At 34.9% G+C, this 23100-nt stretch overlaps 1 protein-coding gene across 50 annotated transcripts in view; it reads right to left on the bottom strand.

Annotated features, from left to right (window-relative positions):
• ANKS1B (ankyrin repeat and sterile alpha motif domain containing 1B) overlaps positions 1-23100 on the bottom strand; it is a 1062966-nt gene that overhangs the window by 854234 nt on the left and 185632 nt on the right. For all 50 annotated transcript variants that reach the window (XR_014804254.1, XR_014804264.1, XR_014804263.1 and 47 more), the window contains 4 exons: positions 17241-17316; positions 15138-15239; positions 11925-12038; positions 10623-10789 (listed from right to left, as the gene is read on the bottom strand). Coding sequence is in view for 26 of the 50 variants with exons in the window: in XM_084957460.1 (XP_084813586.1) it covers positions 10623-10789; positions 11925-12038; positions 15138-15239; positions 17241-17316 (459 nt within the window). In the remaining 24 variants the exon portion in view is untranslated. The remainder of the gene's footprint in view (positions 1-10622; positions 10790-11924; positions 12039-15137; positions 15240-17240; positions 17317-23100) is intronic.

Genomic DNA, 23100 nt, shown 5'->3' with positions numbered 1-23100 from the left:
GAAAATAAAAAAAATTATTAAAAAAAAAAAAAGAAAATGGGTCTGAGTAGTTGACTAAGAAATCAATATTTTTTAAATGTTCCAGTGCAGTGTGCACAAACCATGGAGCATAAGAATCACCTAGGGAATTTATTGTAACTAATTCACCTCTGTATGTTCTGATTCAGTAGATCGAGGTAAGAAAGACTTTTTAGAAACACTACGCTACAGATGAGAAATCTAAAGATCAGGGTAGTAAGGAGTTCTAAGGAGAAGAACTGAGATTCAAATACAAGTCTGTTTTGAGTTCAAAGCTCCTGTTCTCTACACTATGTTACTCTAAGTTACAAATATATGTTATTGAAAAAATTAGTATAATTCCTTAATGTGGGACTCATTAAGTTAGTGAAGCCGATAATAATAACTATGACAATAAAGATATTTTTAAATGTTTAGGAAAATGGCACCACACTGAGTAAAAACATGATTAAAGAGCAAAAAGAAAATCTTGTTCAAAACTTGGATAGATTTATTTTGGCAACATGGAACGGATGATTACGGGACACATTATGTCAATGTTTGTCTCATTTATCTGGGGGGCAAGCTATTTCCACTTTATTAACACACACTTCTCAATGGTTCATTATCTTTGTTCATTTTAGGACCTTTCATCCCTGTCAAATTAATCTTCTTGACTAACTCATCCTTTTTCCAAATTAAGACTTTGTTTCTCATTATTAATTATTTGCTAGTGTGGACCGGCAATTATGCAATCTGGTAAGCTGGCTATCCAGCTGGTAAGCAACCAAAACATTTGAGCTTTAAAAAGCATAGATGGTAGAAATAAAAATTCTGGCAAAAGCAAGTGGAAATAGTATCAGACAATTTTAAAACTCTAAGCCTGAGATTGAAGCAGGCCACACATCTACTGTTACTGACTTTGAGAAATCTTAATTCTTCAGCTGCTAGAGGCTGAATTGATTCCAACAGTCAGTAGTCATGTCTGAAATGTCCCATGATAAAATATGCTATAAGCATAAGCGATTTCAGTAACTTTTTCTTGGTTACTAGTCTACTACGCCATTAGAATTAATTTGCTCTTCAAGGGGAAAAACATGTCACTGACACAAAGATAAATGATTATCGCCACTAACATGTCTCTTTAAACTCAGGCTCTAGACTGAGTTTCCTTTGGCATTAGGAAGCAAAATGGCATTCTTTTTATAATGGCAGGCTGTCCAAGGACTTTACTCCAGAAGAGAATCAAGAATTTTCAAATGTGCACCATGAAACAGAATTATAAATCATGTGTATTTTGGCAAATGGACACAGTAAATGTGACATGTGGCTAAGAGTTGTCAAAAACTAACTTCATCATTATCTAGAGAGTGAGGCTAGAAGAAAGTTGAATTATTATCAAATTTTCAACAAAACATTATAATTAACTCCTGGATGTAAAGTGTATATTCTCAGGAAAATCGTAATAGCTGAGTTCTTCTGTTAGGAAGATTAAACTCATGTAACATATTATAGAGAGATCAGAGAGAATGGAAGTATCAAAACAAAAACTGGTTGATACCCTATCTACAGAGTAGATAAAATTGTTACTTCACAAACTTCATAAAAGTCAAATATATAAATGTTTAATTAAGAAGGGAGTTTACTACCTTCGGATACCTTAACAGAATGCTCATAGTATGAAAAGATATTCTAGTGTCAAACACAATAATACAATGCATCAGTCAAGCACATAGTAATCAGCAAGAATCATTAACAAATAGAGGGGAGAAACCCAGGATGTTGGCTTAAGCCCATTTTTTAATGATTAACAGAAAAATCTGTTTCAAAAACAGGCCCTCTCAACTTACACAGAAAGATTAACAGCGATTAATTCAAAAAAAATGTTCAATCACAGAACTAAAGAATCCAAAAATTAGTAATACAAATGAGACATATGTTCCCATATTCTTACACTGTATTTCCTTTTTATACATTATCAGGAATCAAACATAGCATTTGCAATGTAAGATTTTCTTGTTATCAGTGAAAGCGATGCATTACTTCCTAAGAAGATATGACTTGACCTAAGATGTTAGTGATTTTATGCTGGGAGGAAGTTTATAATGTAGTTTTAACTGAAATATTTCATTTTGTCTTCAAAACAAATGGTGAGGCATTCATTATTTGAAACATCAACCAACAGAGAAGTTCTTCTGAAAGACTCTTTTTTATAAGAGCTCTTCCCATAGTTCTACACCTAAATTCAGTTATTAAACATACTTTTAAGGTGCAAAGCCAATCATATCAATTCAACAAATGTTTATTAAGCACGTGAATGAGGAACTATGCCACAAATGCACAGTCACACACAGAGATTAGCATTTCCCCTGTCATCACAGGGTTTAAAAGCAAAGCCAAAAAAAGAGGATTCATTCACCAGTACTACAAGCAGACTAAGAAATTTACGTAACAGATTCATAAATAAAATTAATGATATCGGATTCAAATAGCTGGGTCTAAATAGAAAGATCAAAAAATGCTTTGTGAAAGACAATTTTCAATAAATAGATAATCAGGAAAATAATTATGTATGGATGCAACACTGTGAGCATGAGCAGAGATAGGGAAAGAAAGACATGCTTGGGAATAACCTATTTTACCAAGACATTAAATTTATCTAAGACATTAATGGAAGAAAGCTGGAAATACATGAGGAAGCTAGAACACGGAGGGCCTTGAATATCAGAGTTAAAATTACATATTTAACTTGAATAGTGAGGACCAGTTCTAGCTCTGAGGAGAGTGAAATAATCAGAATTGCACCTAAGGCATATTGATTTGTCAAGAGAGTCATGAATAAATTGGAGTGAATGAAGAGAGGAGACTAGAAGCAGACAGAAAGGGTAAGAGGCTCTTGTAATAATTCAGGTGAACATTCAAAATTGGAAGAATGATGAAAAAAAGATAAGGATAGGTCAATATGGAAGCTACTAATGACAGACAAGCTGACCTACTGGTTAGAATCATGACCTTATAAGACGTCAGACCTAAGTTCAGATCACAGCTTTATCTTTTGGTAGTCCTATAATCCAGGCCAAGTTATGTTACTCTTAATTTCCACTTTGAGGATAATGAACCTATCTCAAGGCACTGTCGTGAGGAATATAGGAGATAATGACTTTAACATGTAATGTCTAGAACTTAATTAAGACTTGGTACTTAATAAATGCTATTACCAGAGACCATAGCTTGGCAACTGTTTATTGATTTTTAGCAGCCACATTCCACTACTGGTTCACATTGCAGTTGTGGTCTTTTAAACATCCCAGAACTTTCTGCATAAGCTATTCCCCCAAATTTAATCTCTTCCATTTTATACCACTGAGTTTTTGGCATCTAATTTGGGATTTTAAATTAATTCCCATTGAATTCTGTGTTTTTACTTTGAGCCAAGAATCTCAGTTTACTGTGATAAATTTTCACGTAAGTTCAATTATTTGCCATATTTGCTATTCCTCCCTAACATGTGCATATATGTGATTATGATAGATTGGTTTTTTCAAAGTAATGTTGACTATGACAAATCCAAGAACTGAACACTCATTTAGCATTTCACTAGAGAAATCCCACTGATGCTGACATTGAGTGATTATTATAAAGCTTAGACAAAGCTGGACAACGTCTAAGCAAACATAAAAATCAAGATATGTTTTTGGCCACACAAAAGAGCATAGCTCTTTTTCTGTAACTAACAAAAAAAGCCATATTAAACATTTTTTTTTCTTTTTACTAATGAGTAAACCAATGCTCGAAATGATCAAGCACTTCCAAAGGTCACCTGTTAGTAAGAGGCAGATCAAGGATGCCAACCCAAGCTCAAATTACTCCCAAACTCACACTCTTTACTGCTAGACTAAGTTGCCTCCCTAAGGAAGATGGCTGAAACTCTATGCTTGATGGAAAAAACCTGCCTTTGGACTCTATAATTCACCTCAAATATTTAAACATGCTTTTCAGTGATGATGATTTACTTACAAGGACATGTGCAAACACAGGCAGTGTCTTCCTTCTTATTTATTTGTTCATCCAGTGAACTTTCATTGAGAGACCACTACATGCAAGACACTGTGCTAGGCAGGATGTGATTTCAGAGGTCAATCAAATACACATCCTACCATCAAGGAGTCTATAAGTAGTACTATAAAAAAAATGTATTAGCCTCTAAGACAAAATAGAACAAAGAGATGTGGCATGAAAGGTAAAAGCAACTGTGTCTGAAATTCAGAAGACTGACTCTTTTATCCTAATAGACATTTATCTCAAGGATCTTAGATTCACTATAAGTACAAATTTTCTTCCTATAGTGAGAATAGAGAAAAATTCTTAGGATTCTGATTCTACATTTTTCTTGCATGTACATATAGTACATATACGTGGTTAATGGTATAAGTTTCAAAATACTAAAATAGGTGAACAGAATCTATGTCTTCCCTAAATCCCTAAAACCCGGGCTTAATACGCCGCAACCTTAGAGTTCCCATTGTGGCTCAGTGGGTTATGAACCCGACTAGTATCCACGAGGATGCAAGTTCAATCCCTGGCCCCTTTCAGTGGGTTAAAGATCCAGCATTGCCATGGGTTGTGGCTCACAGATGTGGCTGGGATCCCGCGTTGCTGTGGCTGTGGTGTAGGCTGACAGCTGCAGCTCTGAATTCAACCCCTAGCCTGGGAACTTCCATATGCCATAGGTGTGGCCCTAAAAGCAATAAATAATTAAATACATACATACATATATATATATATATATATATACACATACATATACAGCAGCCTTGAGTCACCACTTTCAAAAAATGTGTTTAACTACATAAGAAATGAATTATTAAAGTCAGAAATGTCTTTCTGAATAGTATATTCCCAATAAAATAATAGTTAACCACTGCTTAAAATTTAGCTCCACTATTTAAAAAAAAAATCATACATGCTAAAGAATCAGTTACAATCCAGTAAAAACCCTCTATTTATGTTTCAGAAAATACATTCCCCAAAGTACTCTGACAGGAACTGGATGAAACAATTCTGAAATTTGTGCATTCCTGATATTAAGCCCCAAAAATCTGCTAAAGTGTACTTGAAAATAAACTTTGTATCAGAAACACCATTTAGATTTTAGGCAACCTAATTTGATCCAATTTAAGACTTGAAAAATACGGCCAATTTAAGACTTGAGTTGAGTATATTTTCCTATAGAAACCCCCTCACCCACCCACCCCCGCTCCAAGAGCACTCTCATGCAATTTACAAAAGCTTGCTATAAAAACTGAGAAGTTAAATCTTGAAATCTCGAACTACTAAATAACTCACTTCAAAAGGCTTGCATGTAATTAAGGATTTTACATTGGACAGAAAGTGAAATAACACAAAAGAGATGTACTAAAAGAGTAAAACTGCACAAAACCTGTCAACACAACTCCTTTTAAATAATAGCCCTCAGATGCTGCTTGTGTCTAGGCTTTCCCTCAGGAGAAAAAATATATAATGCCTTTCATCGCTGATGCTTCTTAATTATTTCTTAGACACACAGGCTAATGAGGGAATAAAGCCTTTTTAATTTTATATCTTAAGGCAATGTTTTCCTAAAATCTAAATTCTGAAATATGCTCTAATGGTCTTTATTCTATCCTCAGAGTTTTCTAAGTTATGCTGTGTTCACATTTAAGAGTTGTATATATTCTTTACACACATGGAGGAAAAGCTGCGTCTTACACTTGGAAAAACAAATGAAGAAAATAGAAAAATTTTTTCAGGTGATTTTATATTCTTTCAAAAACCTGAATTTCAGAAAATATTTATATGTCTGCAAAATTTACATTCTAGATTATATAATGTCCTAATTCAACTTGGAAAATGAGTCCATATGCATATTATAAAAGCATTTAAAACAGACTGACTTTTGAATTAAAATTTCTGCAAGAGAAAATGTAATTTTAACTTGAGCTGGCCTTCACATTAAATGTATAACCTTCTATAAAATACGTTAAATCATAACAATAATTTAATTTTAATTCACTCATTTTAGTAAAATTGTTCAAGCTACCACCTTAAGGCTAATAGTTTAATAAAACCAAAACTTCCAATTCAAAAATGAAAGTTCTTACATAATACAGCTGGTTTTGTATTTTAAATTACTGAATTAGAGTGCCCTCTATTGGAAGAAAAAAAGGCAGTAAAAGCTAAACTGACAAAGAATATTTAAAATACCCTCCAAAGTTCATGCCAAATCATTAACTGTAAAATCCATTTATTAATAGCGTAAATGCCACAAGATATATTTTTCTTACATTTTGATTTCTTCTAAATTACTTCTGGAATTGCCATATTTCCTATCATCTAAAATTAAATTTTATCTCAACCCAAATGCCCATCCTTCAGCCAGTAATATGAATAATAAACAAGCAAAAATGTTTTTCACATTTAACATTTCATTATATAGAAATAATCATAATTTAGAACTATGGCTGAACTACAGTTTGAATTTTCTTTATGATAAACTAAAAACCTCCCTAATTCAAGAGAACTTTTACACTGCAGTGGAGGGGGTGGAGAATTAGGCTGGGCACCAGAAGATCTATGGTTTTTTTAAAATCTAAAATTCTGTAATTTTGTGGTGTTATCAAGACCTCAGTTCAGACTCATCGTCTCAGGCCTGAATTACCTCAGTAAGGTTGTAGCAGACTTTTGGTCCTCTACACCAATAAAGGGGATGTTAGAATAAGCGTTTTAAAAGAACAATCAATGCCTAGAGTCACCCAAAGAATTATAACTTAGTTGGCCTGCCATGGTACCTGAGGGTGTCGGTATATTTTGAAGATAAGTCTAATGCGTAACTATTGCTGAGAATTACTGTTTGAATATCTTCTCAAATCATCTGACACTAAATAACCACTTTTTGTTTTTTGGCCACACCTGTGGCATGTGGAAATTCACAAGCCAGGGATCAAACTGCACACAGCAGCGGCCTGAGCCACAGCAGTGATAACACCCTATCTTTAACCCAGCTGTGCCACAAGGGAACTTCAGTAGCCACTTTCATCTTCTAAAAATGTCACCTTCATGAAAGAACTCCCATAATCAAGAGTTTATTCTCCTCAGCATCAATATTAAATCTCTGACTAGCTTCCCAAATCTAATAATCTGCCTCTGCTCTCTAATGAAATAGTTGAGTGGTAACGGGTATGGGTCCAGGCCCAGAGGTGCTTGTGTTCAGATCCCAACACTGATACTGACCGTGCCAGTTCTCTGTGTCTCTGTTTTTCTTATCTGTAAAATGGGAAGAATAATACTACTTATCTCAGAGGGTTATTGTGAGGATTAAATCAGTTAAAACAGCATTCCATAAGTGTTAAATATTATTATTACTTATCCTTATCCAACTTTACACCTCACTACTTTTTAAAACAAATTCTCAAGGTAATGCATTCTCTTCATATTAAACGCTAGGCCTCACCTCTTTGCTTTTGTACACACTATTTCTACAGGCTAGAACCCTCTCCCATTTATTTATTCATTCATTCATTCATTTCAATACAATTGTAACTAATATCTCTTTCCTCCAGATGCCAGTTTAATTTCTCCCCAACTCCACGAAGACCTATAAATCACTCATCTGTTCCTGTAAAAAAAAAATCCTTTGGCTACCAGGTAGTTTATTATAAGAAATGTAGCTGTAAATTAGTGACACTGGGTCTGATTTTGAATCCTAGATCTGCTACTTGCCAGCTGAGTCATTTTCCAAATCTATACTTCTTCCATTGTTAGGACTGCCATGTGGATTAGGTGGTTTAAGTCATAAAAAGCATTAGAACAGCAACTAGCAAGCACTAATAAATGCCAGTTCCTATATATTTGTTGCTTACATGTCAGTCTTCTCTGCACAATGTGATTGAAGATCTCTTGGAGAAAAAAATTTGAACTCCTTGAAGTCAGACACTGTGTTTCATTTCTGCCATTATAAATCCTATAGCTCACAACACGGTGATGGCCTTAAGCAATCTCTTAGTACTCGATTAAATGTTTATATAATTTGAGAGTATAATCGATTTAAAAAAAACTTGGGAAAAACATTTTGATGAATAGAAACAGATATTCAACAAAACTAGGATGAATCCAAATAAAACACAGGCTATAGAGAAGTGCCAGAGAAACTGCATTACTTTTTAAACAATCAGTAACAAGTTTCTATCAGATTAATCTTCTGAAAGACCACTTTCAGTAATGTTTTTTATCTATCTAAAATCCTTCAATGAACATGCGAGTGCATGTGTCTCTTTTAAGTAGAGTTTTGTCTGGATATATGCCCAAGAGTGGGATTGCGGGGTCATATGGAAATTCTATGTATAGATTTCTAAGGTATCTCCCAACTGTTCTCCACAGTGGCTGTACCAGTTTTCATTCCCACCAACAGTGCAGGAGGGTTCCCTCTTCTCCACAACCTCTCCAGCACTTGTTATATGTGGATTTATTAATGATGGCCATTCTGACTGGTGTGAGGTGGTATCTCGTGGTAGTTTTGATTTGCATTTCTCTTATAATCAACGATGTTGAGCATTTTTTCATTTCCTAAAAAGTGAATATCAAAATTCTCAGTTTTACATTCGAAATCATCTATGGCCTGACCTCAATCTATCTTCTAATCTTTCCTCCATCTTCCCTCTTCATAAACTTTATTATTCCAGATAAAGAGAACTGCTTGCTCTTACTCATATGTAACTTCTGCTTTTCTGCCTTATGTAACCTTGAATATTTTATGACAATATTTTCAAAGAACACAATATAAAGTTTTATCGCAGGAACAGAGTGATTGCTTATATGGAAGCATGAACTTGAATTTTGAACTTAAATTCAACTTATGGGCATTAATTTCTCTCTTACTACTACAACAATAACAGTCTTTGACTTAGAAAAAAAATTGACCACTGTTTCTCCAAATTACGTCACTCTCTCAATGCCAAAGGCCTCTGCCATCACTGTCCAAGAGCTATAAGCTTGAATTATGATCTCCAAGCAGAGCGTACAGACCCCAGGGTGCACAGGATACCAGATGAATAAAAGAAAAAGAATTAGATCTTCTATTTTATGCTTATTCTTTATCCTCCTCACATTTCTTTTATAGTATGTGCCTCATAATTTATAGCATATATTCTTAGAATAAGTATGTATAATTACATACAAATACATTTGTCATATTTGCTCAAAATTTATTTACTACATACAACAATAAGAGTTTAGGAACAACTGGTCTAAAAAAAGTAACACTTTCAGAATCTGTGAGCTAAGAAGTAGAGGACCAGAAGCAGCCACTTTCGACAAATCTTTAAGAATGGACCTAAACACCATGTATTGCTTATGTAGGATAAATATGTTTTAATTTCTAAACAATTTTCAAGGAAATGTTGAGGTTTAACTAGTTTGTAATTTGGAGTTACCATAAGCTATTTTAGATGCTTTTAAACAGGGAGTTTTGTCCTAACATTAAAGTTATAATAGTAAATATCTTATCAATATAAAAGTTTAATTTAGTAAAATCTACAAGTATTCACCTCAGCATACATATCGTTAATCATAATTATTCATAAAGAGGTTTTATTGGAGTCAATAAGGCAATGTTTTACCAAAGACAAGGCATCAAAGGAAAAAAAAAACCAGGCCTAGAAGGTAAGACTAGTCACAGATCTAGACTAGCAAATACTATCCTGGGAAAGAGTGTCTCTGCTCACATTAACTAACTAAAAGAAGTAAATGTTCTCATAACAGTCACTATACTTAGCAGCTTTTTTAGCTTTCATAAATAAAATGGCATACTTAACACAATCAACTCTATTATTAGCTTTTGAAGAAAGTATAATGTTTCTACAATGAATTCAGTTCAAAAAGTGAAAAAAGGTTTCATACCATAATAATATTTTTCTTTTACTCAATACATCCTATAAACCCTTCCTCTATATAAGAAAAAAGACAGGTATATAAATCTTGATTTTAAACTGATTGATTCTCTATGGTTTCTCTTGCTACTATATTCATATAAAAATCCAAATGAACAAGAATCTCTACCTCATGATTTAGATTCTGAACTTATGGGTTGCATGCAAATTCACTGGAATTTGCATAAGATTACAGAAATATGGAGGTCAAACTTTCCACAATGTTTCTCTCCTACCATAGTACCTACAGATTGGCTGGAAAAGCAAACACACATGGCTCAGCTTTGTCTTCACCATGGGGTTAGACTCAGATCAAAGGGAAAACAGGGAAAAAAGACAAAAGGAGGGTGTTCTTTCTTTGAAAATCAAAATTATTATGCCCAGTAAAACTAAAAGAACATAATCAAAGAAACTATGAATTCATGTGTTATGAGGGTCTAACACTGGTGAGATCACCACATACCGTAAGTGATATATCAAAGCATTTCTTCCCTACACTTGCAGTGAGAATGAAACACTGATGAATATCAGGGAAAGAGCCACAGGGAGCTTGATTGAAACTGGCTGAATCTGAAAACAGGATAACACCCAAATCCCGTGCCTGTCAGGTATATAATGGACTGGCAAAGACAGACGTATCGTCTTCTTTCCCCCCTTACTTACTACACTCTGGCTTCCATTTTTCCCAAGTTCTTCTTCTGAAATCTTGCTCAAATTATCTAAGTAGTGGTCTGATATCGTGTGGCACAAATCTTCAAAAGAATAATCCTTTTCTTGACAGAGCTTTATTTCATCCAAGAGTTTTGATAATTCTCCAGTCACAGTTTCACCTGTAAGAAGCAAGTAAACTTTTCAGAAGTTTCAAGAAAGAAATACGGCTAAAAGTTCATGTTAAATAATAAAAATATATGAGCTCCTGCTGTGGCACAGTGGGTTAAGGATCCAGTGTTGTCTCTACAGAAGTGTGAGTTCAATCCCCAGTGCATTAAGGATTGCAGCTGTGGCTTGACTGGAGCTCAGATTTGATTCCTGGCCCATGAATCTCCGTATGCTCCAGGTGTGGCTGGGAAAATTTTTTTTTAATTTAAACAATAAACAAATAAATAAATAATACTAGTATGGTGCTAGAACTCAAAATATAGCAAACAAGATTAAGTTATCAGAAAATTTAGTTTATTGAAAGCAAGGTCATATATCATAATTAGTGCAGTAATGTTAAAAGACAGAGAAATTACAATTTTGTCTATTTTTATTCTTTCTCAAAACAGAAATAAGTATTGAAGGTTTACACATATGCACTACATAAAAGCATAAGGAAGTATAATTTCTAAAGCTTCAATTTATCATAGCACTTAACTTTTAATACTCTTTTATAAGCATCATACTTCACTGACAGAATTCATTAACAAATTTGAAATGATGTTGGGATCCTACTTCCTAGGTTCAATTAAAAAAATAACTTTTAAACAAATAACTACATAAGTCATTAATAAATTAATTACGATATAAATGAATAATAGGAGGAAAAGATATATGCAACATCTGTCAACATGAATAATTTGCAGGTTGCATGCAAATATCCATTTTTTCTAATCATTCTCAAAAAGGAACTTCAGTCTTAAAATTTATTCTGAAAAAAACTCCAGCACTTACAATCCAGATATAAATATTTTTATTCTGCATCAAAAGCCTTTTAGGAAAAAAAGTTAACTTGAAATACCTACTCCATGTAAACTTCATGAGAGCAGGAATTGTTATCTCTTTTGTTCACACTGTATCTCAGGACCAACAACAGTATCTGACAAATGGCAAGAGCTCAATAAAAGTTGATTGAATACGAGGATAACATATACAGTATAAATTAGACCTGAAATTTCCATAATAATAAGCCTTTTTGAACATATGGGACAAATTTGCACATAAAAGTCTAGTATCATTTCAAGGGCTTTATAATTAGCTACTCACTTTTGGTCTTTTGGGAAGGAGATTCAATGGGAGATGAAATGTGTGTTTCTTGGGTTGTATCTTCCTGTATGTGCTCTTCGAGGACTGCTGCTCTTCCCACACCTTCTAAATATTCTGTGTATATAAGTTTTGAAATGACATACTTAAATTCATTTATTTTAAAAACTTTAACTTTGTTTTATTTTTTATGGTCACTTTTTTGTTTATTTCTTCATACCCTAAGTTTTAAAAGAACTTCATGATAAGCTATAAATTTAAAAGTTTTTAATTAAAATAGAAAGGATATTTTAGAGGAGACTTACGAACTCTTTTTCTGAAAACTAAACTTTTGTCACATTTTTTAATTAAAAATAAATTTACCCAGGAGTTCCCGTCATGGCTCAGCAGAAACGAATCTGACTAGCATCCATGAGGTTTGATTCCAGGCCTCACTCAGTAGGTTAAGGATCCAGCATTGCTGTGAGCTGTAGTGTAGGTCACAGACATGGCTCGGATCTGGCGTTACTGTGGCTCTGGCGTAGGCCGGGGGCTATAGCTCCAATTGGACTCCTAGCCTGGGAACCTCCATATGCCGCAGGTGTGGCCCAAATAAATAAATAAATAAATTTGCCTGTTGAAGACACAATAACATCCTTAGTTTTCTTTTTTTTAATATTGTTATTGTTATTTCCCCAATACAATTTTTTTCTACTATACAGCATGGTGACCAGTTACACATACATGTATACATTCTTTTTTCTCACATTATGATGCCCCATCATAAGTGACTAGACATGTTTCCGGTTTAAAATTCTCTGAATGGAGTTCCTGTCATGGCAACAGAAATGAATCCAACAAGAACCATGAGGTTGTGGGTTTGGTCCATGGCCTTGCTCAGTGGGTTAAGGACCTGGCGTTGGTGGGAGCTGTGGTGTAGGTCGAAGATGTAGCTTGGATCTGGCATTGCTGTGGCTGTGATGTAGCCCGGCAGCTGTAGCTCTGATTGGACCCCTAGCCTAGGAACCTCCATATGCCACGGGTGTGGCCCTAAAAAGCAAAAAAAAGCAGATAAATAAATAAATAAACAAACAAACAAACAAATAAATAAAATTCTCCGAATGATGCTTTGAATAGACTTGATCCCTAAGTAGGGATATCATGATCATTTCAGAGAACATAGAGGACTATTCCTATAGAAAAACATTTTCATCTAAGTTGAACTAATACAAAATATTAAAAATGTTTGTAATTATATTATGCCCCCTTTTCAGAGAATGGTATTTATTTTTCCTCTCCCAAAAGACATATTATACACAAGCCTCAGTTGTTTGTTTTTTTTTTAAGTTTGGTTAGAGGCAAAAATCCAATATGAAATACAAAGTGCCTAGAGGGGGAAGACTCCTTAAAATGTTGTACACCACTCTTTTTATTTTTCACCTTTCATTCAACTTGATTTTAATTGAATTAATATAAAGAATTAATATGAATTAATATGTATTCTTTTTTTTTTTTTTGTCTTTTTGTCTTTTTGCCATTTTCTTGGGCTGCTCTCGTGGCATACGGAGGTTCCCAGGCCAGGGGTTGAATCGGAGCTGTAGCCACTGGCCTACACCAGAGCCACAGCAATGCAGGATCCAAGCTGCGTCTGCGACCTACACCACAGCTCACAGCAACGCTGGATCCTTAACCCACTGAGCAAGGGCAGGGACCAAACCCGCAACCTCATGGTTCCTAGTCGGATTCGTTAACCACTGCGCCACGACGGGAACTCCTAATATGTGCTCTTATCTGATTTGTCTCTATATGCACTTGACTTGCAATTAACTTCCTTATTGACAAGAAAACTGTAGGGGCTTGGACTTCCCTGAGAGGTTTTGGAAATAGAGAAAAGAACACAAATGACCTCCTGTAGTACATCTATTCTTTCTCCCTCTCTGGCATTTGTTGACTCCTGTTTCTATACAGCTCTTGCACACATAGCTTTAATTCTATCTCCCTGCAAGACGAAGCTTCTCATCAGCTTCTCAACTGATGTCCAATGAAGCCCATCTCACCTCCATTACATTCACAGCCAATCTGTAACAACTGTAGGGGCTAATCCTCACTGAACACTGCAGGAGATAACGGAAAGGAAAGGACAAACAACTGGGCTTTTATGGGAACATGCTACATAGCAGCCTAATCACTAAGCAGAAAGTGAAAGCATTTAAATCTAAATTTTTCATAAAACTTTTAGATCAAATGGGTAATTATGTATTCCTGCAAATGAAAAAGTAGTGCTTAGATGGCTGTCATACCTTCAGTAGACCTAATAACTGCAACTTACCAACTAACCTCAAATGTACTTAAATGACCTTTTTTTTTTCTTTTCGTGGCTTTTTAGGGCCACACTCACAGCACACGGAAGTTCCCAGGCTAGGGGTCAAATTGGAGCTACAGCTGCCGGCCTACACCACAACCACAGCAATGCCAGATTTGAACTGCCTCTGTGACCTACACCACAACTTACAGCAAAACCACACCATTAAACCACTGTGTAAGGCCAGGGATCAAACCTGCATCCTCATTGATACCAGTTAGATTCATTACCACTGAGCCACAATGGGAACTCCTTAAATGACCTTTATCAACTCCAAAGGCTGGCAGGACTTAATTATCTCGTACTACTGGATTTAGGAGGAAATAGTCTGTATTCTTTCAAATAAGTACAATTTTGTTGTTACTAACCCAGCATTTGCACACCAGCTCTATCACTCAGAATAAGATATATGAGTTTGAGCAAGGCACTTAGCCTCTTGGAGCTTCAGTTTCCCTCATGCATGAGAAGTATAATGGTATCTGACTTACCTACCTCATGGAATTACAGAAATCAGACAAAGTAATAGAAAATCCCTGAAAACTCTTAAAGCATTATTCAAACATAAGATCATCACTTTACAGCCCTAATACCTTGAAGTTCACAACTAAATATTTATTACATGGGTTTAATCAAAAACATTTTTAACATCAAGTGAGTAAAAAAAAATACAGCTTTTTAAAAAATACTGAGCAGCCAAAAAACAAATCAAATATTAAAAGATATTACTATTGAGTTTAAAAGTATACCAGAAAAAAAATGCAAATAATAAGTTCTTTCATAAGTAAACATTAACTCAAAACCCAAGAAAGAACTATGACAGTTTTAATTTAATCTTAACTATAAGGCAAATTCATCCATCATTCAATACTGTTTACCTTGTAAGAGAGTTGCAATCTGGAGAGATTTCTGAGATGGATGTTCTTTCAGAATGTCTAATACAGTTCTACCTAAGCTATCTTTTATGTTGGCATCAATTCCTGAAAGAAAAAAGAAAAAACCCAATAGATATACACAAGTGGAGTATCATCCAACAATAGTGTCAGCACATAACTGCTCTAATTTCAATATAGACCAAGCACTGAAGATGATTTTTTAAAAATTAAGCACTGTGAATTAACTTTTAAAGGGCACTGACTCAATCATTAACATTGTTTTTTCATATTATAGCTAGTTTAGGTTATGGCTAGTTAACTAAGTTATTATATCCAGTTAACTAAATGGTTCACTATCAAGCTGAAAAACACTATTGATTTAGAATGTGAATTCCTAAAGTATAACGGTCATATTATTTATATATTCTGTATATGATAAAAATAGTAATAATGTACCATATAAATAATTATAAGAAGAGTCTTAGGATGTTTTAGAATTCACAAAAGTTGAAAAAGTAGGATTATTCTGAACTACTGTCCAAATACTATTTATCCAAATACAAAGTCAAATACTTCATATTTATCTATGCAAGACTTATATTCAGTGTCAGCAACACTCATCAAATACCTGGTGAACAAATTTCTTAAAGTGTATAACTAAATGACTTTGAGATTATTTTAATTCTGTACTGTAATTCTTTCACAGTAATTATTTTAATTCTTTACTGTACTAAAGAGTTTAATGTAGCAGAGAGTAAAAAGTTTATAAACTTCTGAAATACCTAACTGCAAACAAAGCCAGTTTTCAGCATCTGACCTCAAAGGTTAGTTCATTATAATAAAATCATGAAGTACTTGCTTAAATTTCTATAGACATGTGTTACCAGCACATATTTAATTGGTTGCCTCATTTATTACATCACTGCTACATATCAAAGTTAGGTATACATGAAATTTTAACTTTCTATGAGCACGACCACAGTGGTATCTATAGTTTGCCAATATTTTTCATTTAATATGTTTACTGAGGGAAATACAGACACTAAATATAGTCTATATCACAGAAGACTCACATCAGTTGTTTACAAGCACAAATTTGTATCCATGCCTTTGATCTTAAAAAAAGTCTGACCCCAGTTCCAATTTTACTTCAATCATAATAAACATGAAGACCAAAAACCTACTTTGTTGTTCCTTCAAAGCTTTCCCTCTAAAAGGTTCCGTTTAAATCACAGCAGCTTACAAACAATAGCTACTCAGCTGATGCAGTAACTAGAAGAATTTACCTCAAGAACAGGGAATTCTAATTTCTGTTTACCATAGTTTACATTATAAAAAGCCAGGGAAGGAGCTCCTGTTGTGACTCTTGGGGTTAAGGACCCGACATGGTCTCTGTGAGGATGTGGGTTTGATCCCTGGCCTCACTCGGTGGATTAAGGATGCAGCGTTGTCACAAGCTGTGGCACAGGTCACAGATACAGCATGGATCAGGTGTTGCCATAGCTGGGGCATAGGCTGAAGCTGCAGCTCCAGTTCGACCCCTGGCCTAGGAACTTCCATATGCTGCAGGTACATCTGTAAAAAGAAAAAACAAAAAACACACAAAACCCTAGGGAAAGTGGTGCATGCTTTAATACATGAAGCAACTGCCATAATTTCATAAGGATCTCTCTCCTGTAGAAGGCAGGTATTTCCTTTTCCTTTTGATAGTTTCTCTAACACATTTTAATGTGATTTAAATGTATAAAATTATAATTTCTAAAAGCTTTCTTATTAAAGTAATTATTGAGTAAAGCAGCCTTGCCAATGTTTTGACTTGAACCCAGCGAGTCTCATTTTGGACTTTGTATTTACAGAACTGTAATATAAAAAATTCGCATTGTTTTAAGCCAAAAAAAAAAAAAAAAAAAAAAAAGGAAGGTGCCTATTTACACTAGTTTTTTCCCTCAACACGAGGCTCAATTTGACATGATTCGAATATTGCAATTTAGGGTGAAGGCAAGAAGTAAGGGTGGGGAAGGAGGGGAACTGTGTCATCTTCCTTTGTTTACTGAAATACAAATAGTTTTTGGTAAGGTAAGCTCTGTGGAGAATCATGATAGTTACCTGTTTCTAACAGAACTCTCACCACATCCACCTTTCCAAACAAAGCTGCTTCATGAAGTGCACTCCCTTTTTCTGTCTGGAAGAAAAAAAGGGGGGGGAAAGCAGCACAGTCACATTAGGAATGCTTATAGTTTAAAAAATGCTGTCATTTTATGTATTCATATATATTCTCTGTAATCTTAGCACTCTGACAGAAGGTAGTGTGGAATAAAGAAGAGATTCTAGAAACAAAATCCAAAAGCTTGAGTATGTGAAACACCTCTGCTTCTGTGTAACAATCTGACACTTTCATGTTGGTAAGCCATTCACCTCTCTTAGCCTCAGCTGTTCTCAAGTATAAAACAAGAGTCGGAATGCCTACCTCACAAGGTTTGGTGAATGTCCAAAGAGTTCACTCAATTTAGCATGAATTAATTCAACACCAACTCTACACCAAGAACAGTTGAGGGGTTTTCTGAGGGACGGCAGTCTGATTCTCGCCATCACCTATACCACCAGCTCTCAATCTTCAGCATGAATCAGAATCCCCTAGAGGGCTTGTTGTCCAGATTTCTGGGCTCCACACTGAGAGGTTCTGACTTAGTAGCCTTGGATAAGTCCCAAGAATTTCCACTTCTAACAAGTTGCTGGGTACTAAAGGTCTAGGGAATACAACGGAAGACCACTGACCTATACTACCTGTCAAGTCTTAGTTTAGATATAATTTCATTCAGGAAAATATCACCTGCCCCTGAAGTCTAGCCTGCTTTCCGTGTGTTCCACATCAGTCTGTACCTTCCTCATTAGAGCATTTATAGTACTATGTCATAATGTTATATGAGTCTCTATTCCCTTTAATACACTGTAAGTTTAGTGAAATATAGACCACATCTATTTTTTCATCATGGCTCCTCAATGCCTAGTAAAAAGTACCTTGAAAATGTATAGACATTTGAGAATTATGTTGAGAGCAAATGGCAGGAGAGGGGAACATAGCAAAGAGGAGAAGAACTCATGAGTAATGCAGGGAAAGATTGGTTTCTGCCTCGAGGAGGATCAAGGAAGATTTCAAAAAGGAAGCTTTTAAAGCTATAGTAATGTTAGCGTATTTTTACTTTTTTTTTTCTCTCAAGAATTTTCAAATGTCTGCCAGGTCCCCAGTGTGCATACATATCTGTGTGTATTAACTGAACAGTGTCATTGTGGCAACTTTGTCCCCTTGTACTAAAAATGATCTCTAGTGTGGGATTTGAATCCCAAAACAAAAGAGAAACATCACTATAAAATAATGTAAAAGCTTTTTTAATGAATAAAACCCTTTTGGAAAATTAACCCAGTATAAAATCATTTATAAATAACATTGTTAAGGTGGCTTGAGGAACACTGAAGATCTGCCGGTGTGATCTGAATTTACTGCCGAAAAGGTATAGCTGAAATGCACTTGATTTATAAGTTTCCAGCTATGATATGTATAGACAGTAATAAAAATAAAAATAGTAATTTATAAATATACAGCACTGTGTAGAAGGAAAATGAAACTGTAGAAACTTATTCGACTCCTTAAAACAATGTTTCAATGAGGGAGATAAACAGGGGTTTTTTTCACTCCCTAAAAAATATCCCTTGAAATAATCTAATTGTTCTCACTCTCATTCTATGTTTTCCAAGCAACTTTCTTACTGCTAATTTGATTTCCTTCAAATTTTCTTGAAAGTTTGGACTTAATGTTAGGAAAAAACCTTCCTGGAAGAGCATACCTTAAAATTCTGAAAAACTAAATGTTATTTTAAATATAGGGATAAAAAAGGAAAGTGGAATTCCTCAGAGCCTGGGGAAGAGAATGAGAGACAGAAAGTATAAATCCAGGGGCTGAACCCTGGAACAAGAATCTGCCAATCGCTGATAGATTAGTACCTGGGCTTTAACTAGCCTCTCAAAGTGGGAGGGGGGCAGGAAACCAAGTCTAAAACCCAACCAAGTTAAGGGGTTAGACCAAGGATTCCCGCAAAATACTAAAACCTCCAAAGAGTAACAGCCTCAGCTAAAAAAAAAAAAAAAAAAAAAAAAAAAAATTACAAACTTGTTACAAAATTCTATTGCACAGAGAGAGAAAGGAAGGCTGACTATCCAGGTTTTAGCTCCAAGTAGATTAGAATGACAAAGAAAAAAAAAAAATTCCACTGCTCTAAGAATTTCTAACCACAATTCTGTCCTCACATGGTTTGAGACCAAAATTAACACAATCTCTGTGCCCCTCAGAGCCAAAAATGTAAAATAAAGTGATCTGGGTTTGTAGTACCAGAGATAGATATAAATGCTTAGCAGGAACAGATATAAATCCTTTCTGAAAAAAAAGTACACGTTAAACTCAGGCTTCCAAGAGTTCCAAGAGTCAAAGCTCTAAGAAACACAGATTCAAAATCAGAAACCACTGAACATGAAAGAAAATAAGCCACTATAAGTAAGAAATAGTAAAAAACAAAAAAAGGAAATAATAAGATCTACAAAAACTTCACATATTAGAATGGTCAGCTATAGAATATAAAATATATATGATCAATAAGGCCAAATATCTAAAAGAGGATATGAAATATAACTAAAGAACAAGATGCTCATCAAAATTGACCAGCTATAGAAATGAATGCGAGAGATAGCATTTCTAGAAATGGAAAAGAGTATTTTTTTTTTTTTTTGGAAGTTCCCAGGTCAGGGAACAAACCCATACCACAGCAGCAGCCCAAACCACAGCAGTTAGAATGCTGGATCCTTAACCTGCTGAGCCACCATGGAAATCTGAAAACATAGTATTTTAAATAGATAGGTTTTTAGGAGATCCCATGTGGCTCAGCAGGTTAAGGACCCAACATAGAGTCTGTGAGGATATGGGTTTGATCCCTGGCCTCACTCAATGGGCTAAGGATCCAGTGTTGCCACAAGCTGGAGCATAGGTCACAGATACAGCTTGGATCTGGTGTTGCTGTGACTGGCACAGGCGAGCAGCTATAGCTCTGATTCAACCTGAGAACTTCCATGTGCCACGGGTGAGCTAAAAAAAAAAAAGAAAGAAAAAAAGAAAGAATAAAAAATTTTTAAAAAATTAAAAAAATAAAAAAACCATACACTCTCCACCACAAACAATTCTCCTTCTGGAGGAAGTAGATGTAAGAGGACCTGGGTTCCAGTGGCAGTTTGGCTTTTAGTAACTAAGTAACTTCAAGAAAATTATTTAATATCTCTAAAAAATGTATATACCTTGTAAATAATTAAAATATTAAAAGCCAAATAGGGTTATTGGGAAAGTTAAATAGGGTAAATATACAACAAGAGTTTAAGTATTTTGCTAACATATAAAGTAATGCCAGTATTATCATTATTATTGCTACTAAAAAAGCTATTACAAAACCTAGTTTTATAAAAATAAGCTTTACAGGAGTTCTCTTGTGGTGAAGGGGGTTAAGGATCCAGCACTGTCACTGCCGCAGCTTGAGTCACTGCTGTGGCACAGGTTCACTCCCTGGCACAGAAATTTCCACATGCCACAGGCACAGCCAAAAAATAATAATAATAAGCTTTATATTTAAAAATTACATATATATGTAATATTTATGTAACATATAATATTGTATAAGATATTTAACATGTATATTATTACATATATGTCAACATTTTAAAATTATATACACGTCTCTATTATTCCAAGATTAAAATGCTATATGTTAAATATAATTGGTGTTTCCATACAATGGATAAGGAGTCACTGAATCCTTGAATCAAACTAAAAAAGGTCAAGAGTTCCTATTGTGGCTCAATAGTAACGAACCTGACTAGTATCCATGAGGACGCGGGTTCAATCCTTGGCCTCACTCGGTGGGTTAAAAGATACAGCATTGCCGGGAGCTGGGGTGTAGGCTGCAGACAAAGCTCAGATCCCATGTTGCTGTGGCTGCGGCGCAGGGTGGCAGCTACAGCTCCAATTCAACCCCTACCCTAGGGAGCCTCCATATGCCACTGGCGCAGCCCTAAAAGAACATACATGCATATATACATATAAACATAAGGCCAGTAGATGATAAACATATTTTTGGCCTGGAACAAGTATTCAGTTTTTCAAAATGCATGGTTGATGTAAATTAACCTCTTTGGTAAGAGAACATGAGAACTATCGAAATGGAATAGCATATTCCCATAAAATTAAGGTAACTAGTGGAACCAGGAACTATTTCTTGCTATCCCAGTATTATCACAAATAATATGAAATTTAAATGTGTCAAATATAAACACTTTTTCCTTTCAAAATATAAGTTAATTCCATAATATTCTATAATTCATCACCCTCTACCTTGAGACAGTATTTTCTATTCTCATTCTTATTCAAATTACTACCATTCTACATATCTCAGAACTCTGGCCCAAATCCACAACCCATAACTAGCCAAATCTTGAAAAACTGTGTTCTCATGAAATAATATTTAGTCCAAAACATTCCACAAGCAAGTGGAATGTATTCGAAGAACACAACAGGTGAACCCAAATTTGGGGCCTGCTTTTCCAATGGATAAAATTCCTACATTTTTTAATTAATCATTTAAAATAAATTTAGTTTCCCAAATAGACAATCATGCAGTTAATAATACTATAATACATCAACAGGTATCTAGTAAATGGATATGAAACACAACATCCTAGGACCCTACAGGGAAAAAAAACTTTCAGTCACAATTCATATTTGAAAACAGTTGAGTGAAGAACTGGCATGATAACTATCTTAATGCTAAATTGCTAATGAAAGCAAAAGAAATTCTCTCTTTGATTGGAAATGTCTATTAAAGTGAAGCCTCAGCAGCACCAAAACTTAGAAAAACAAAACAAATGGCAGGAAAAGGCGAGAGGAGAGAAAAAGATCTTCCTATTTTAAGCCCTAGGTTTTAGCTTCCTTTTTGGTTTTGGCTGTATGCATTTCCATGATACATGAAAGCTCAAATATGCATTTAAAGAGATCTTTGTTATATTTTATCCAAAATCTCTGGGTGTTTCAAAATGGCTTTTGGGGTTATGTATTCTAAGAATGACAAAAAAACAGAAAGAAAAGGGATGTGAAGATGTCAGTGTCTGCCTGCAGTGGTTCCCCTTCAAAATTTAACACTCTACCCACAGTCCTTCTGAAGTTTGCAAAATAGAATGACCAGGTAAAGGAAGACTGATTCTTTAATAAAGGAGAAAATAAACATAATAATGATAACAAGATATAAAGTGGGATTGTGTTGATGATCAATAGAAAAAATAGCATAGGTAGCAGGGGAGATAAAAACTATTGAGAAACAAGACCCACTACCATTGTAAGAAATAACAACCACTGAGCAAAGATAACCTTGATAGAGAAAAAAAGAAGAAAGCCAATGAGAACAGCATTTAATTCAGAAGTAACAAACCTTCATGCCCTGGCTGGTATCCTTTAGCCATGCGGGCATCTCTTGGGATAAAAGGTAAGAATTTAAAAGATAAGAACAAATAAATGACGTCTAAACAAGTCGAGAGGCAACAGTTCCTTCGTATCCTACATTAGCCAAACTCCGTCTAGAGTACTGTGTTCAAATGTGGATACCAAACTTTAGTAGGAGCATTGAAAAACTGGAATATGTCTAGAGAAGAATATCCCAAAACAAGAATCTAGAAAAACAACATGTGAAGAAGAGCTGAAAGTTATAAGAAGGTTTAGACTGGCATGAGGGTGTAGGGAGATGGTGTAAGAGAAATAGGATGTATCTTCAAAAAGATCAGAAATACCATTTCTCCTATTCAGAAGAAGACCTCTCCTCCTAGCCATTCATTCATTCACTGGCCATGTCCATGACATGCAGAAGCTCCTGGGCTAGGAACTGAA

This window comes from Sus scrofa, chromosome 5 (assembly GCF_054392235.1).
Source record: "Sus scrofa isolate SSC_HxYL_T2T_F1_AM1 chromosome 5, Sscrofa_HxYL_maternal_Yorkshire_Landrace_v2.0, whole genome shotgun sequence".
NCBI lineage: Eukaryota > Metazoa > Chordata > Mammalia > Artiodactyla > Suidae > Sus > Sus scrofa.
Note: the sequence above shows the minus strand (reverse complement) of the source record. Positions and strands in the feature narration are given on the sequence as shown.